At 36.7% G+C, this 17,941-nt stretch overlaps 1 protein-coding gene across 1 annotated transcript in view; it reads right to left on the reverse strand.

Moving 5' to 3' along the window:
- Nucleotides 1–3,840: 3,840 nt before the first annotated feature.
- RCL1 (RNA terminal phosphate cyclase like 1) overlaps nt 3,841–17,941 on the reverse strand; it is a 170,847-nt gene continuing 156,746 nt past the window's right edge. The window contains exon 9 of the mRNA XM_081067171.1: nt 3,841–6,871. Within this exon, the coding sequence (XP_080923297.1) occupies nt 6,853–6,871 (19 nt within the window). The 3' untranslated portion in view covers nt 3,841–6,852. The remainder of the gene's footprint in view (nt 6,872–17,941) is intronic.

Genomic DNA, 17,941 nt, shown 5'->3' on the forward strand with positions numbered 1-17,941 from the left:
TATTCTGGCTTCCATTGCGCTGCCCCAAAATATAAGTTGAAGTTCTAACCGGCAGTGCCTGTGAATGTGACCTTAGGTAGAAACGGGGTCTTTGCAGATATAATCAAGTTAAGATGAGTTCATTAGGGTGGCCCTGTTCCAATATGACCGGTGTCCTTATGAGAAGAGGAGAAAGAAACACACAGGGGAAAAGCAGCCATATGAACAGAGGCAGGGGTTGGAGTCTATAGACGCGTCTATAGCAAAGGAACATGTGGAACTACCAGAAGCTGGAAGAGGCAAAGAAGAAATCCCCAGAGCAGGGATGTCCAAACTTTTTTCAACGGTATTCACCAAGGGCCACATGCAGTAAAATACACAAACAGCCGGGCCACTCATGAAGTACGTATTGCCTCACCTGGTTTATTTAAGTAAACCAAACATATTTTTGGAATTTGCTGCAGGCCAATTAACAATGGATCGTGGGCCTCAGTTGGCCTGCGGGCCGCAGTTTGGACACCCCTGCCCTAGAGGCTTCTGAGGGAGCATGGCACAGTTAACAGGCACTGATTTCAGACTTCCAACCTCCAGAACCGTGAAAGAATAAATTTTTGTTGTTTTAAGACGCACAGTTTGTGATACTTTGTTATGGTTGTCTAGGAAACTAATACACTACGCTATATTCCTCAAACTGAAACTGAGAAAGGCTTGAGAATGACTTTCTCTTCTCTCACCCACACCTAATACTGTCTCCTACTGAATACTGATATAACCATTCATTTGGAGAGGGGGAAAAAGAAACACTGTTTCTTTGTTTTCTCCTTTTGTGTAATGGTGCTTTTGTTTTTTCGGGTGTTTTGGGTTTTCGTTTGTTTTTCACTGTCACCTTCAGCTGTTACAGATCAAGCATAAAATGATGCAATAGTCCTAAGGCAAGCTCCTTTGGCTAGGTACTATAATGCTACAAGAATTTTTGTATCATGTGCTTTCCACTCATATGCCAATTCAACTCTTTCACTAGTCACAGGAAATGTTCTGTACTCAATAGCGTTACAAGTAATCAAGTTTTTAATAAGAATGGTGATTTTGGAATTCTTTTTTTAAATAACTGCTAATGACTAGAATAGACATGTTTTAAGTCTTGTGAAAGCTTACTCTTGTACATTTCAGCATCTATTATCCTTATTAAATGGATTTTAAGTATATTTTTTGAGCAAGCTACCTTTTTGTTCTTTCTCCATCTTACAAGTAAACAATACATACCAATTATGGAAAATCCAAATAATATAGCATGTAAAGTATACAAAGTGGAAGTTCCTCTTGACCCTCTTTTCTTAGCCCTCTTCATTTCCCAGAGATAACCACTGATAACTGTCTGGTGTGTAAGTTTTCCGACTTTTTTCTAAGTTTTTACCCTACATTTCCTATAGATGTCGTTTGAGCTGTGTAAACAAAATTAATAATTCTATACCTTTTTCTTTTTCCATTTTTTCACTTAAAACATCCTGGCGATCTATTATTTGAATGTACCACTATCCTTCATTCTTTTTAACTCTTATACAGTGCACCATAAAATAAGCAACTCATAATTTATTAGATAATTCCATTTCTCAACATACAGGTTTATAATTTTCACAATTAAAAACAGTGCTAAATTTGAACATCATTGGACATACATTTTTATGGGCACAATGGTATTTCCTAGGATAGACACTTAAACTCTCTGGGCCAAAGGATATGTATATTTAAAATTTCGTGGCCATTGGCCACATTGACTTCCAAAAATCATAATAGTATATCAATGCCCATTTCTGTATATATAATCTCACAAACTCTAGACATTATGAATCTTTTTTATCAACTTCAGAAAATGGATAATATATTTTTAAAGATTTTTATTAAAATATAGCTAACATACAATATTACATTGGTTTTAGGTGTACACAATAGTCATTCAACATCTATATACCTAAAGAAGTGATCACCATAAGTCCAGCAACCATCTCACACCGTACTATGCTACCACAATATTATTGGCTATATTCCCCATGCTGTACATTACATCCTCATGACTTAGTTGTTTTATGCCTGGAAATTTGATCCTCTTATTCCCCTTTATCTTTTCCCCCCTTTTTTAATTTTTCAATTAAATTTTATTCAATTTCAATATTATTTTATATTAATTTCAGATATACGGCACGGGTTAGATATTTATATAACTTAAGAAATGATTCCCCTGGCTAATCTAGTACCCACCTGGCACTACACATAGTTATTACTATATCATTGACTATATTCCTTAGGCTTTACTTTATATCCCCTTGACTATTCTTAACTACCAATTTGTATTTTTAATCCTTTCACTTTTTTCACCCTGTGCCCCAAACCCCATCCCATCTATCACCCCCAAAAATCTAGTATCCGACACCATATGTAGTTATTACAATATTATTGACTATGTTCCTTAAACTACACCCTACATCTCCATGAGTACTTTGTCACAACCAATTTGTACTTCTTAATCCCTTCCCCTTTTTCATCCATCCCCTCCCATCTGGTCACCATCAAAATGTCCTCTATATCTATGAGTTTGCTTCTATTTTGTTTATTTTGTTCTTTAGATTCCAAATATAAGTGAAATCATATTACATTATCCTGGCTTTGTCTGACACTCCACTCAGCACAATACCCTCCAGGTTCATCCACTCTGCTACAGATGGCAAGAACGCATTCCCTTCCATGGCTGAGGAATATGCCATTGTATGTATGTACCGCCTCCTCTTTATCCATTCATCCATCAGCAGACACCGAGGCGGCCTCCACACCTTGGCCGTTGTAAAGAAAGCTGCAGTGAACATATGGATGTACATGTTCTGGCCCCTGAAAGTAGCATTTTGGGGTTTCTTCAGATAAATACCCAGAAGTGGGATTACTGGGTCCTTCTTTGTCTCTTGTTATACCCATTGTTTTAAAGTCTATATTCTCTGGTATAAGTATTGCTACTCCAACTTTTTTTGTTTGTTTCCATTTTCATGAAATAACTTTCTTCCATCCCTATACTTTCAGGCTGTGTATCTCTTTCAATCTGAAGTGCGTGCCTTGTAGACAGCATATGTCAGGGGCTTGTTTTCTTATCTATTCAGCCACTGCCTATATTTTGATTGGAAAATTTAATACATTTAACGTAAATGTTGGTAATATGTAGTTTTGCCATTTTATTATTCATAGTTTTGATCTTTTTTTTCCTTCTCTTTTTTTTTACTAAAGTGTATTGGGGTGAAAACTGTCAGTAAAGTTACATAGATTTCAGGTATACAATTCTTTAACATTTCTTATACTACTTGTTTGGTGATGAACTCCTTTAGCTTTTTCTTGTCTGGGAAGCTCTTTATCTGTCCTTCAATTCTGAATGATAGCTTTGCTGGGTAGATTAATGTTGGTTGTTGGTCCTTGCTTTTCATCACTGCATATTTTATGCCAATCCCTCCTGGCCTGCAAAGTTTCTGTTGAGAAATCAGTTGACATTTTTATGGGAGCTTCCTTGTAGGTAACAAACTGCCTTTCTCTTGCTGCTTTTGAGATTCTCTCTTTGTCTTAACCTTTAGCATTTTAATTATGATGTGTCTCGGTGTGGACCTCTTTAGGTTCATCTTGTTTGGGACTCTGTGCTTCCTGGGCTTGTATATCGATTTCCTTCACCAGGTTAGGGAAGTTTTCTGTCATTATTTCTTTAAATAGGTTTTCAATTCCTTGCTCTCTGTCTTCTTCTTCAGGTACTGCTATGATGTAAATGTTGGCATGCTTGATGTTGTCCCAGAGGCCCCTTAAACTAGCCTCACTTTTTTGGATTTTTTTCTTTTTGCTGTTCTGGTTGGGTATTTTCTGCTACCTTATCTTCTAAATCACTGATTCAGTTCTCTGCTTCATCTAATCTATTGTTGATTCCCTCTAATGTATTCTTTATTTCAGTTATTGTGTTCTTTATTTCTGACTTTTAAAAATGCTTCCTATCTCCATTTTTATGTTTCCTGTCTCTTTGTTTAAGTTCTCCCTGAGATCATTGATCATCCTTACAACCAGTGTTTGGAACTCTGCATCTGGTAGATTGCCTGTGTCCATTTTGTTTGGTCCTTTTTCTGGAGCTTTGTTCTGTTTTTTTCATTTGAGACATATTTCTTTGTCTTCCCATTTTGGCTGCCTCCCTGTGTTTGTTTCTATGTGTTAGGTAGGGCTGCTATGCCTTCCAGTCTTAGTGGAGTGGCCTTATGGACTAGGTGTCCAAGGAGGCTCAGTCATACATCCTCCCTGGTCGCCTGAGGCCAGTGCTCCAGGAGTTTCTTTGTGTGGGTTGTATGGGCCCTCCTGCTGTTGTTGAGTCTTGGCTGCTGTTTGCACATAATGGGAGGATTGACCCTCTGGCTGTTTGTTTTTGTGGATTGGCTGTGACTACACTGGAGGAGCTGTTGTGTAGGGACTGACCCTATGGAGATGGATTCGCTTTAGCAGGGCTCAGTGCCTGTCCAGTCTGCCTTTTGGGTGTGTCTTTTGTGGAGGTGGTTAGGTGATGCTCTGGTGTGATCTGAAAGTAGTCACCAGGTGTGTTGTTGCTGGGGCCTCATGGGAGAGGCTTTGTTGCAGGCCAAGTTCAGCCACTGCCAATGCTTTTCCTGGGGCTACTTGGTATAGGCTACAAGGTGATCTGCAGATGGTTGCCACTTGTGCTGGCCTTAGAGATGCCTGGGAGAGGCTAAGCTGTGAACCAAGGCCAACTGTTGTTGGTGTGTTATACAGCCACTGTGATACCCATCCTTGCCTCCATTACTTGTCTTTAATACATTTTAAAGTAGACGTAATATTAGATTATAAAATTTACCAATCATTTTGATTAAGCGAGTAATTACTCAATCTCATTGAAATACACTTTTGAAATTAGTTTCCCTGTTCCATTTTTCTTATGGGAAATAATGATTCCTTTGAGAAAAATACTGGTGACATACAAAGACCAGTGATTTTTACTAGCTCGGGGGGGACTTTCTGTTTCCTAGTCTCCACAATGAGAATAATAAGGATACTTACCTTTTAGGACTGATTTTAGGTTTTAAAGAGATAATACAGAAAACATTCAACAAATTCCTAACAACAACACTAATAATAATTAACATCATATTATGTAAAACACACCAGTCATTTTTTAAGGGCTTTATATGTATTAAATCATTTGAGCTTCACAACAACTCTGAAATGGCTATTTCCATTATCTTCATTTCAAAAGTAAGAAACTGAGGCACAAGAGAGTAACTTTGCCAGAGTTTTCTAGAAATCCTGCCTCCACAGGACTGAATCCCAGAGGACGTGTCTTCATAGATAACTCTCCTACCCACCCCACTCTATTATCTCTCATACAGGCAATGAAGCAATAAATATTATTTTCTTTATTCTTCTTGCCTTATAGAAGAGTCTACTTAATCCATATCCCTACCTACAGAATGTTAACTATAGTGATAGAAGATGACTCATTAAATCCTTAAGCTTTACGTTAACATAAAAAATCAGGTGTGCTCGCTTCGGCAGCACATATACTAAAAAATCAGGTGACATTATTTATGTATAACAAAGGCTTCTACCCAGGATGAGTTTTGTTTGCTGAAGCAGCTCCCAAATACTGTTATGGAGCAGTGATTCTCAAAAGGTAGTCCCTGGACTAGCAGTATCCATACTAGGACCTTATTAGAAACGTAAATTCTTGAGCCCCGAACCAGACCTCCTGTATCAACTCTAGAGGTGAGACCCAGCCACTTGTGTTTTAAACAAGACTTCCAGATGATTCTGGTGTATGCTAAAGTTTAAGAACCACTGTTGTAGAGGATCCATGTAATGGGGGAAGTGAAAAGAAAAGAAATAAGCCCAAAAGCTTAGGATGACTTTCCTAATAAACAGATGATATGGAGAAGAGAAGGAGGAGGAAAGACGAAAGTTACATAAGGCCCAGACGTAGTACCTGATTTAAGGGATGAACAAAAAGAAGAGATCTTTATTTCAAGTTGCTGCAGTTATGTGGATGGAAATAAGATATGGATGACAAAAGAGGATTTTAACACATTTTGCTTTATGTTATAAATTGGACCACTTTCATTCCCTTAATACTCAAATTTTCTCTTCAATTACTCTTGACTATTAAATTTGTTTTTATTTGAATGTAGCTCCTATATAATGCCTAGATCATACAGGAGCCCCTAGACATTAAGTTACAATGAATTTAAGTCAAATAGCAGTGAGTTCACTAAATACAAACCAAACAAATTCTAAAATCATAAAGTGTTGACACTGAAGAAAATTACAGATCGTAGAGATCATTAATTAAATAAAATCATCAAATCTAAATACCATTTTCTACAAGTCACAGAGGTTGCAAAAATGACGTAGCTCAAGCAATGTGCCTATTTGTTTCCTGGTTTGGTAGGTGTGGGAAGAGTCTATTGTATAAGAACCCAAAGAAACTCTTTTAGACACTGAAGGCAGGGAACATGTCTGTTTCATTCTCCAGTGCGCATCCAGTACCAGTCAGAGTTTGACACATAGTTGGTGCTAAATAAATGTATAACTAAATTAACGAATAAAAACCATAGCAGGACATGATAGGGGGTAGTGACCAAATCCTCTGTACTAATAATACCTCTGAGCTATCGGGAAACAAGTTACCACTTAACTCCTTGGGAAGAAAGGCCTGGATATGGAAGTAACTCACCTTACGGTATGAATTTGAGTTGCAGAAATTTAACCTGGAGAAAATGATGAGTATCAGGAGGTGTGATGAATGATGGCTGAGTTCAGCACAGGATGGTTTTGTTCAAGATTGCCCTCCAGCCCAGTCATCTAGCACCTGTGTCCGAGACTGGAAGGGAAAGGAGGGAAAGGGCTGTAATTAAGAGCATGCCAGATGAAATACTTATATATCCAGGGCCTTTCTAGGAAACAGAGAACTCAAGTCAGGGCTGTTTGTGGCTCAGTTGTACAGTACAATCAGGAGGTACCTCACCAGAAGACCTTGTCTGAAGTTGTAGAAGTCAGAGTTGCTGCTTCACGGAAGCCTATAAGAGCTAACAACAGTAACTACAGTTGCAGCCAGGAATTAGGACAGTGACTTTCTCTGGGCCCCTTCCCTACGTTCCTCTACCCACATGGCTTGCCCCATCACCTCCTTCAGGTGTGATGCAAATGAAATTGCAGTGTCTCCCAGTCCCCAGAACTCCCTACACCAGTCCCCTGACTTGTTTTTCTCCATAGCACTTATTACCACTTTACATACATTTCACTTATTTATTCGTCTGTCTTCCCTCAAGTGGAAGGTGAGCTCCATGTCTGTTATATTCATACTATAGATCTGGCTCCTAGGACAGTGCCTGGTATATGATATGAGGCAATGAATATCTATTGAATGCATGAACTTTTCATTATTTTGCCGCACAGTCTATGAGGTGTTATTGTCTCTATTTTACAAACAAGAAATGAAAGTCAGCGAAGTTAATTGGCCCAAAATAACATGACCACCAAGTATTAAAGTTGTAATTTGAAACTAACCCTCACCCCAAAAAGGATGTTCTCTTAAAGTAGATGTCAGTTGAGCTTTAAAAAATGAATGTTATTGGGACCATTTTTGTAACTTACATTGTTCCTTTTAAAAATTTACATTCTGTTCTGTAGCTATAACCTCCACATTTCCATTATTCTTAGCCTTACAATAAAAGAGATTCAATATTTTGCTATCATTTCTCTGTTTATCTATGAGGTTCATCCTTTAGTAGTTTCTTCAAGAAGGATTCAGGAAAACTGGTCTCTAATTAGTGCATATTCAAAAATGTTTTCATGTTTCCTCTCTACTTAAACAAGTTTGGTTACACATAAATTTCTTGGTTGTGCTTTCTTTCCCTTCAGGACTTTGAAGGTATTTCCCTACTCTCTTCAGGTGTTGAGAATAAGATAATAAACTTCCATAAGCTTGTCACTCACCTTCAGCACTATCAACAATCTTGTTGTTTCTACTTTGCCCCACATTTTTTGCAAGTTCCAGATATCATGTAATTTTTTCTAATAAATAGTATGTAACTCTAACTCTATGCATTTCTAACTAATAAGCACTTTTTAAAAACATAACTATCATGCCATTATCAAACCATAAAAATTAATTCCTTAATATCATCTATTATCTAATTCATATTGAAATATCCCTGGTTGTTTCAAAGAGGTCTTTTCATAGATGGTATGCTGACTTCCATTTAATCAGATCACTCTGGATATTGTGTTCAGAACAAACTCCAGGGACCAAAAGCAGAAGTAAGGAGACCAATAAGGAGCGTATTGCAATAGCCAGGAGAGAAATGGTTCGGATTGCACCAGGGTGGTAGCCTTGGAAGTAGTGAGAACTTACAGTATTCTGAATACATCCTGAAGATATAGTCAACAGATTTGCTAATGGATTGATCTAGAGTGTGAGGGAAAGAAACTAGTCAAAGATGACTCCAAGATTTTGGCCTCAGCTACTTTAAGAAAGGAGTTATCTTTAACTGAGAAGAAGACTGGGTAAGAATCAGGTTTAAGAGTTCTGTTTTGGATATGTTAAATATGAGAAGCTTATTATATTAGGTATGAAAGAAGAGAAGTCAGATAAGCAGTTAAATATATTAGACTAAAGTTTAGGAATGAGATCTTAGCTGGAGATATAAATGTGTCAGTCATCAGCATATAGATTATATTTAAAAGCATGGGATTAGGTTAATTCACCAAGAGAGTGAATGTATGTAGATAGAAAACAGAAGAGACCCAAGGACATAGACCTGGAATACTCCAGTGTTTAGAGTTTGGAGACATTAGTAGGAACCATCAAATGAGATTGATGAGGAGGACCCAGTAAAATTAATTTACGCATTCAGATTCAAGATGCTCTTCCAGTTGAGCCATTTCAGAGAGGCCTGAATGAGCTCCTGAATGTTGCCAACATGTGCTTGATAAGTCTGAGGCCAGCATAAAGGAATATAAGGACAAAAACCAAGTGGAAATGAATCCACGCTTTAGTCTCTTATTCACTATACAGGGAGGCACATTCTCTAGGATATTCTCTTCTCTTTGTGATCTAGCAAAACCCTGAAATAGAAGTTTGTGATTACAACCTGTCTGTCCTTCAGAAAGGTGTGATTCTACCTATTAACCCATGACAGCTGTTGGAATCCCTGCAAGAACCTTTATTATTCTTCTATTAATTTTCCTCTTTAAACTTAAAAAAAGGCACTTACATCTGTTTCGCATTCTACTTGCTATATTTAGTTGATTACCAAGACCCACAAAAAACTGCTGTCTTTCTTCCATCATTAAAAAAAAAAAGACACTAATATTTCAGTACGTATGCCCTTTACACTGTAATATTCCTTTAATATTTAGGAAAGCAACTCCTTATATCCACATCTTTCTCTGGAATGTTTAGTCTGTCTGGGGCAAAGAGGCCAGAGAATAACAAGCCTAATTCACCCCATTTTCTTATGAGCTTTGTCAATGAATGGACTGGAGGAAGTGGGTGTGCCCATTTTAGTGGGTTTGGAAAAAAAAATCACTTTGGGTTATCATAATGTGTGGAAAGAAATATAACAAATAAACCTCTGGAGAATAACTAAGGTGTAAAAAAACAGTAAAACAAAGTTGTTCACCCAATCCCATACAAGTTAGTCAAGTTTATCCTTTAGGATTGACAGTGATGGCTCTGTGGGAGGGATTTAACAGGAACAATATAGATGGAAGGGTGGTGCCAGGTCCCACCAGAGAAGTTGTATAGAAGCAACATTTTCTAGGAAACACTCTATTTGAACTAAATTTTTATTGAGGTGGCTTTGGCAGGCCCGATAGAGATAATTGAGAGGCTAAGGACACCCCCCACCCCAACTCAAGCTACCATTTCGCACTGCACTAGGGTCAGGCAAATCTGAAGTTTGCGGATGGTAAAATGTCCATGACACAACATCAAGGAAAAACAGAGATTACAGAGCAGCATATATGATATAATCTCACTTAAGAAAAAAAAAGTTAGAAAAGAAGAAAGGGACAACAGATGAAGAAAACATGTATGTGTATGTATATGTACATATGAAGAAAGTCGATAAGTACACTAAGTACATGTATATGACAAGACGTTAATATTGGTTGTCCCTGGATAATGAAACTATAGGTGACTTGATTTCTGAATTTGCTTTTGAGCAATTTTTTTCTGAATTTTTGCATAATTGCATGTATTTCAATTAGAAAATACAAAATTATTTCTTCTTTTAATTTTGCATAGATCTTCCCACTGGTATTTCTATTTCCTAGAACTATGGCTAGCCTATAAGAAGCCAACAATGAAAGTTTGTGGGTGTTTCTTTTAAATAAATCATGAACAACTGAATTAACCTTGTGGCCAACAAGCCATATCATGTAAATGAAGATTTCATATTTACACTCAACTTACGTCTAATTGAATTTCTCAGAATACATTTCTTCTATTCTCTGTATGTTGAATCACAGGACTTCAGTCTGTGCTCAGAGGGATCACAGGCCGTGTGAACATGGTTCAGGGTTTCCAAAAAATGGTGGCATATCTTCCCATTAAGCAAACAAACAAAAATTAAATAGCACTGTAAATTTTGTATAATTATTATGTCTGCTTTGCATAATAGGTTTTGCAGATAAATGTTTTTTTAAAAACCTCTGCCATTTGAAAACACTGATCTAGTCCAGTGAAACATCCAATGCTTGAATCTTTTTTTAAAACCTGCCTGAAATGTGGTTCTTTCTGAAACACTGCAGTAATATCTGGGACTATACATTTTTCCCTAGTTGCCAAAATAAAATATCATCTCCCACCAGAAGTTTACATAAAGGTTAATTAACTATAACTAACAATCTTGAAGTGTGGACCTCTATATGAAATCCTATGCTCTATTATAAACATTTTTCATTGAAGGTTCATCAAGATGGCCATTTACAGTGGCAAAACTCATTGCTACTCAAAGTGTTGTCCACTTAACCAGCAGCTCCTGGAATCTTGTTGGAAATGCAGAATTTTAGTGCCATCCTTGTTGATTCAGAATTTGCATTTTAACTAGATCCCAAGGTAATCATATAAAGATTCATCTGTGAGAAGCACAGATATAATTCATCAGAGCAAAGAGCATATTTGTATAAGGTATGAATTAGTTTAGATGGAGAGGAGGAATGTTCTCCAACGGTTCCCAAACTTGGCTGCATATTTTGATCATCTGGGGAGTGTTAAAAAATACTGATGCCTGGGCCTCATCCCCACAGATTCTGACCTAATTGGCCTGGGGTGGAGCCTGGGTATCAAGATATTTTAAAATTCCCCTAGTGATTCAAATGTGCAGCGGAGTCTGAAAACCATTGCTTTAAATTAAAGGTTCCTAATATACGGGTGTAAATGAGAATCAATTGAGGAGTTTTTAAAAAGTACCAGTGCTACGGCCCATACCCCCAGGGACTCTGATTCAACTGGTCTGGGGAGAGGCCCAAGCACTGATGTCATTTAGAAGTTTCCCAGTTGATCCCAATGGACAGCTAGAGTTGAAACACAACTCTACATGATGTTGATAAACCCAGCCTCAAATTAAGGTGAAATACGTAATAGAAGTGATAAATTAGATAAATAGAAGTGATAAATTACCCTCACCACCTTTTACCCCATAAGACACAGGAATCCAGCAGTCATAAAAAGACACTCACTGTGAACACTCATACTTAATTCCTTGCATAGCCTGCAGTACCCCTAAATATTTCTGCTCTGATGGCTATCTGTCACAGTGGCCTATAGTTAGAGTGGAGCCCGATTCATTTCGCAGTCCTCAAAGGGCTTGAAGGCTCAGACAGAGGCCACCCAGTTTGTTTAAACACAGCCATCAAGCTCAGAAAGTTCTTCCCCAGAATCCACTCTGACAAAGCCCTTCAGCCTTTCCCTTCACCATTCAGCAACTTCTCTGCCTTGGCACAAGAAACCCCAGCACCCCTGCCTGTGTAGGTCTAGGTCTATAAGGCAAAAATTAGGAGATTTGGAAAGGGAGCCACAGAGTAATTAAAAGCAGAAAAAAAGAAGCAGAACCATCTATCGTTGACTGAATTTAAAAATACAGTGAAAGCATTTTCACCTTCATTTATGTTCCAAGTATGAAGGATGAATTGTCCTACATGGAACTCGAAGACATCTATGCCAGCACCAGAAAATTAACACTACTTTAAGGGTAGGAGTCTTAATATTGACATGGTCTTGCAATTAGGTCTAGGTGCAGTTACTTAGGTTTATTCACATGTTGGAAATACTTGCTCTTAATACTTAATCCTCAGGGAGCCAGGCCACTTGGCCTATGAGAAGAGTTAATATTAGAGCTTTGTTGGATAGGTATGTGTGTGTGTGTGTGTGTGTGTGTGTGTGTGTGTGTGTGTGTTTATTAAAAGGCGGCATAAGTTACAGGCTGAGAAATATTACTCTGTAGAGGAATCTGTCCTCAGCATTGCAACATAGTGGTAAATCTATTTATAAAACACAGAGTATCTAAAGACAGCTATTTGAATGAACAATTTGACATTTGCTTTTGTGATCAATGAAAAATGGTGAGAAAATAGTAGCATTGAATTTTTTTCCACCTTACAATCTCTAATGCTTCATATAAACCTCAGCCTAAAACAACTTGTAGAATACCACAAGGTGGACTGTCACAGTGATTTGTTTGCCAAGTTTCTCTCTGAACAAGATTCTCTGGTAATTATTTCACAGCTAAAATAATTTGGAAAGAATTGAAGGAAAAGGACTTCATCTCATAGGTGTGGCAGTTATCACAAAGCCTAGAACAATAAATACTCTTCAACAAATATTTATTGAATTGACTTGAGACATGGAAAGGCCAAATGGCATATCTAGAACCCTTTTATTCTACTGTTCTAGCACTACCATCAGGGGAAGACAAAAAGAAAAGTTCTTCAATTATGTTAATGATGATAATTTATACCACCAGTGTAAATTTATACCATCAGTATACATGAAGTATGATGTCCAATGATATAAACATAAAATAATTTTAACATAATTTTATCCTTTATTTTCCAGGACATTCAATACACGATTAAATTAGCCTTGAGTGTATTTGGGTTGTACGCCCTTGTACTCAATATCTAAATATTCACTAAGAAATGTGAATTCGTTTAGAATAGCAATAATCTTTTAAACTGTCCTAAGGAAAACTAACAGTATTGATGAACATCTATTTAACATGGAAAGACATTCTTAGACATGTTTGTATGCTATGGGAAATTTCTTCAAAGAAATCCATGATACCAAAAAGACCTACACATTCGAATGACAAAACTGTATCAGGCCTTTAGCCTCAACATACTCCTTGCACAGAGGAGCACTCAAAGCTGTGTTTTTTAGTCAAAACCACAGGCATTATCTCTAGTTTTACTTCCTTCTTCTTTTCCTTCTTCTTCTTATTTATTTATTTATTTATTTATGGCTTTCATTAATATCAAGATCGTGCCCTTTTCCTGATCTAATATAAACAGTTTGGGGAGATTATTTTCTCTGGAACATTTTTTTAAAGTAAGATATTTTTTCAAACTTGCTTCATTTTTGTAACTCAAGAAAGGCTTTCTTACTTCCTTTTCTACCATGGCTTAAGCCTCAAGTCTTAGTATTCACAGCAGGATCAGACGAGAACTATCAGAACAACTAGGGAGCTTGGCTTAGGCTCCACCCAAGATGTATTGCATCAGTTTCTACATGTTAACAAGATCCTGAGGTCATTTTTATTTACATTGCAGTTGAAGAAGCACTTCTCTGAAACCTTAAGAGGAAGTTAAAATACATATTATTTTAACTTCTCAGAAAGCCTTTTGCAGTAACAGAAATTGCAGGAAAATTCCAAGTTTCAAATTATTTATGAGGTTTAAGTACAAATTGGTAAAATCCTTTCAACAATTTGGTAATAGTATCAGGAATGTTAAAATAGTTATTATTTCAGACCTAGTGACAACCCTTCTGGAAATGAATCCTACAGAAAAAATTCAATGAAATGGCAAAAGTTTTATGTGTAAGGATGTTCCCGTTAGCTTTACCTAAAATAGCAACAAAACAAAAAAAAAGAAAAAAAAGAAAAAAAAAGAAAAGAAACAAACTAAATGTTCAACAATAGAAAAATAAGTAAATGATGGCAATCTACCAGATAGAATCTTATATAACAATCAAAATCATGTTCATTAAAATATATAACATGGACTGAAAATAGTGCAGTAAAAAACTCCAGGGCTCTGCCATCTACAAAAGCAACTAATGAGCTAACTAAAGCAGTCAGAATCAACTTTATGTGCATGTGGTGATCAGCAGCCCATGTGAACAGGATGAAATCATGCCTAGGTCCCCACACCCTTCTCTCATACAAAGAAAAGGTATTAAGCTTTGAACTATTGGAACTGAAAATCAGTAACAGAAAGCTATCAGAAAAACCACTGAAAATTTGGTATTAACCGACACAATTTTAAGTACATCTATAGATCAAAGAAAACAATCACAAGGGAAATTAGAAAATACCTTACTGATTGAAAATGAAAATACACATATCAAAATTTGTGGAAACAGCAAATGCAGTGATTAGGGGGAAATTTATATCATCAGTTGATTATAGTAGGAAAAAAATAAAGGTCTCAAATAAATATTAATATTAGAAGCGCCCACTTTATGAAAATAGGAAAAGAAGAGCAAATTAAAATGAATGGAAACAGAAGGTAGAAAACAAAGATAAGATTAGCAAACAATGAAATTAAAAACCGAAAAAAAATAGAGAAAATCAATCAACACAAAGCTGATTATTCTAAAAGATCGATAAAATGAATAAACTTCTAGATAGAATAATCAAAGAACAGAAGATAATAACTACTAATATGTTGATAAGAAGAGGGGGCATTGCTGCATATCATATCATAAAGGGATATTACAAGAATTTTATGAACAGATAATGCCAATAATTTCGAAAACTTAGATGAAATAAAAAAATTCCTTGGAAGATCTTAACTAGCAAAACTCACTCAAGAAGGAGTAGATTAACTGAAAAGCCCAACATCTATACCATATATTTAATTTGGAGTTAAAAAAAATCTTTGCACAAAGAGAAAAAATCAAACAACAACAACAAAAAAGTGGCCATGAGTATGGCAGCTGACAACCCTGCTGCAGGTTGCTACAGCCAGAGAGAGCAACACAAACCTCAAAGCATTGTGGTTTTGGGTCTTGACGCTCAAGGACCTGCACAAAGGTTTCCCTTTGTTTCCTTCTACTCAGAACATTCCCGGGGCTGGGACCATTTCCCAGGCAGCTTTTGCTGAAATCGTTTAACGGCAGAGGTATGAGACACAGCAGCCTGGAGCAAGGGGAAACACTTAAACTGAGAACCATGGAAGAGCTTGGGAAAGGAGATACACAAGAAAATTGGGGTTTTAAAAGCTCCCATATATACTGGAGAATCAAGAAGGCCATGAGTACCCAAGGAAAAATACATGCTCAGAAAAGGCCCAAGAAGACTCAGAGTTTTCACCTCTAGCTGGTCTGCAGATTCTGTGCAAGCAAAAAGTAAAGGCTAAGGCAGAATTGTAAATGGCCTGGTAGGTATTGAAGGAGTGCGCCAACATAGAACCAATCTACAAAGACTGGAAGAAGGGTTTTTTTCTCTCTTCCCCCTCCATTTGTTGGTTCCAGGCATGTAAGGTAACCCTCAAAACATGACCTACAACTAGCTAGCAGAACACATACTTCAGTGGCCACACATAACACAGAATATACACTTTAGAAAAATAGTTTAGAAGTCACTTAACAAGCAAACAACAAAAACCAACAACAAGACACAACAAACCCTGCAGAGGGGGTAGAATGCCACATTACTATGTTAAAAATGCCCAATTTTTAACAAAAAGTATGAGGTATGCAAGAATAAGTAAGTATAGCCCATTCAAGTAAACAAATTAATAGAAACTGTCAATGAAGAAGTGCAGGCATTAGACTTACTAGACCAAGACTTTATGTCAACTTCTTAATATGCTCAAATATCTAAAAGAAACCAAGAGAATGGTGTCTCACCAAATGGAGACTATCAATAAAGAGATAGAACTGTCTTAGTCATTTTGGGCTGCTCTCTCAAAATGTCACAGACTGGGTGGCTTATAAACATAGTTCTGGAGGTTGGAAGTCTGAAATCATGGTGCCAGCATGGTCAGGTCGTAGTGAGAAATCTATTCCAGTTTCAAACTGCCAATTTCTCATTGTCTCCTCAGTATGGTGGAAAGAAAGTGAGCTAGCTCTCTGTCTTCTTCTGATAAATGGACTAATACTATTAATGGGGCATCACCCCCATAACTTAATTACTTGCCAAAGTTCCCACTTCTAAGTACTATGATTTTGGGGATTAGATTTCAGTATACTGTGTTTCCCGAAAAATAAGACCTAGCCAGACAATAAACTCTACTGTATCTTTTGGAGCTTTTTAATATTAATTAAAAATTAATATAAGAGCTGGTCTTATTTTACTATAACACCAGGTATAATATAATATAATATAATATAATATAATATAATATAATATAATATAATATAATATGATATAAAGTATAATACCGGGTCTTATATTAATTTTTGCTCCAAAAGATGCATTAGAGCTGATTGTCTGGCTAGGTCTTATTTTCGGGGAAACACAGTATGAATTTGGGGGGAACACAAATATTCAATCCATAAAAGAAATACTGAGAGTCCCCCAAAAATGTATACAAGTGGGCACTTTGGTCAATGTTCCTCAGGTAGTAGTTTGCTGTAATCAGAAGTGTCTGGATGCTGATGGTAACCACTTTGAGCACCTCTTATAATTGCAGAAGTCAAATGTGACTTGCATTCATCTTTTGTTATTGGTATATATTGAGTATTACAATTTTAACATAGTTTTCCTTTCTTAAAATATGTATACATTTTTTAGAACCCTCTGTAGAAATAGAAATTCTAGAGCTAAACAGTATAATAGCTGTGAGGAGGGGTTCAAAAACAGACTTGAGCTGGCAGAAGAAATAATTAAAGAATTTGAATAGGTCATTTGAAATTATTCTGTCTTAGGAGTGGAAAGAGAAAAGAATGAAGAAAAATGAACAGAACCTAAGGGACATGTGGGACACCATCAAGTGCACTAACATACATACAATAGGAAATCTGGAGTAAGAGGAGAGAAAGGAGCAAAAACGAATATATGAAGAAGTAATGGTTGAAAACCACCCAAATTTGATGAAAGATATGAATCTAAACATCCAAGAAGAGACTCTTGAAAGGAAGAGAGAATCAACTTGTCGTGTACAAGAGATCCATAATAAAATTAACATCTGATTTCCATTCACAAACCATAGAGCAATGGGCAATGCAATGACATATTTAAAGAACTGGGAGTGGGGGAGTGCAACCAAGAATTCTACATATAGCAAAACTATTCTTCTAAAATCAAAGAGAAACTCCCAGTTTCTAGTACAGTGTCTAAGGAGCTTAGCAGTCATCACTCCATCCTAACAACAAGTAAAAATCTGAACAAAAAAAAATCAACAATTCTTCTTTGATCCATCAGAGAGGTAAGATCACAGGGCAAACTGCAGTACAAAAAATTGGAGAGACATACAGGTAGATACAGAGAACCAAAACTTACTAAAGCAGAAACTGAAAAGCAGAAACCTTCAAGAGAACAAGTGTCAGGGTAGGAAAACCTAAACTGTAACTGATAGATTGCTGTAGGTTCAGTGAGGGCAAACCTGAGAGATAAAAACTCAGTCACGGGGGACTACCACATTATCATGAGTTTTATCTCTAAGAGCTTGATTGATTCTCAAGGGGAATACTGGAGAAAATTTTTCTCTAGCTTCTGGC

This window comes from Rhinolophus hipposideros, assembly GCF_964194185.1.
Source record: "Rhinolophus hipposideros genome assembly, chromosome: 11".
NCBI classification, from domain to species: Eukaryota; Metazoa; Chordata; class Mammalia; order Chiroptera; family Rhinolophidae; genus Rhinolophus; species Rhinolophus hipposideros.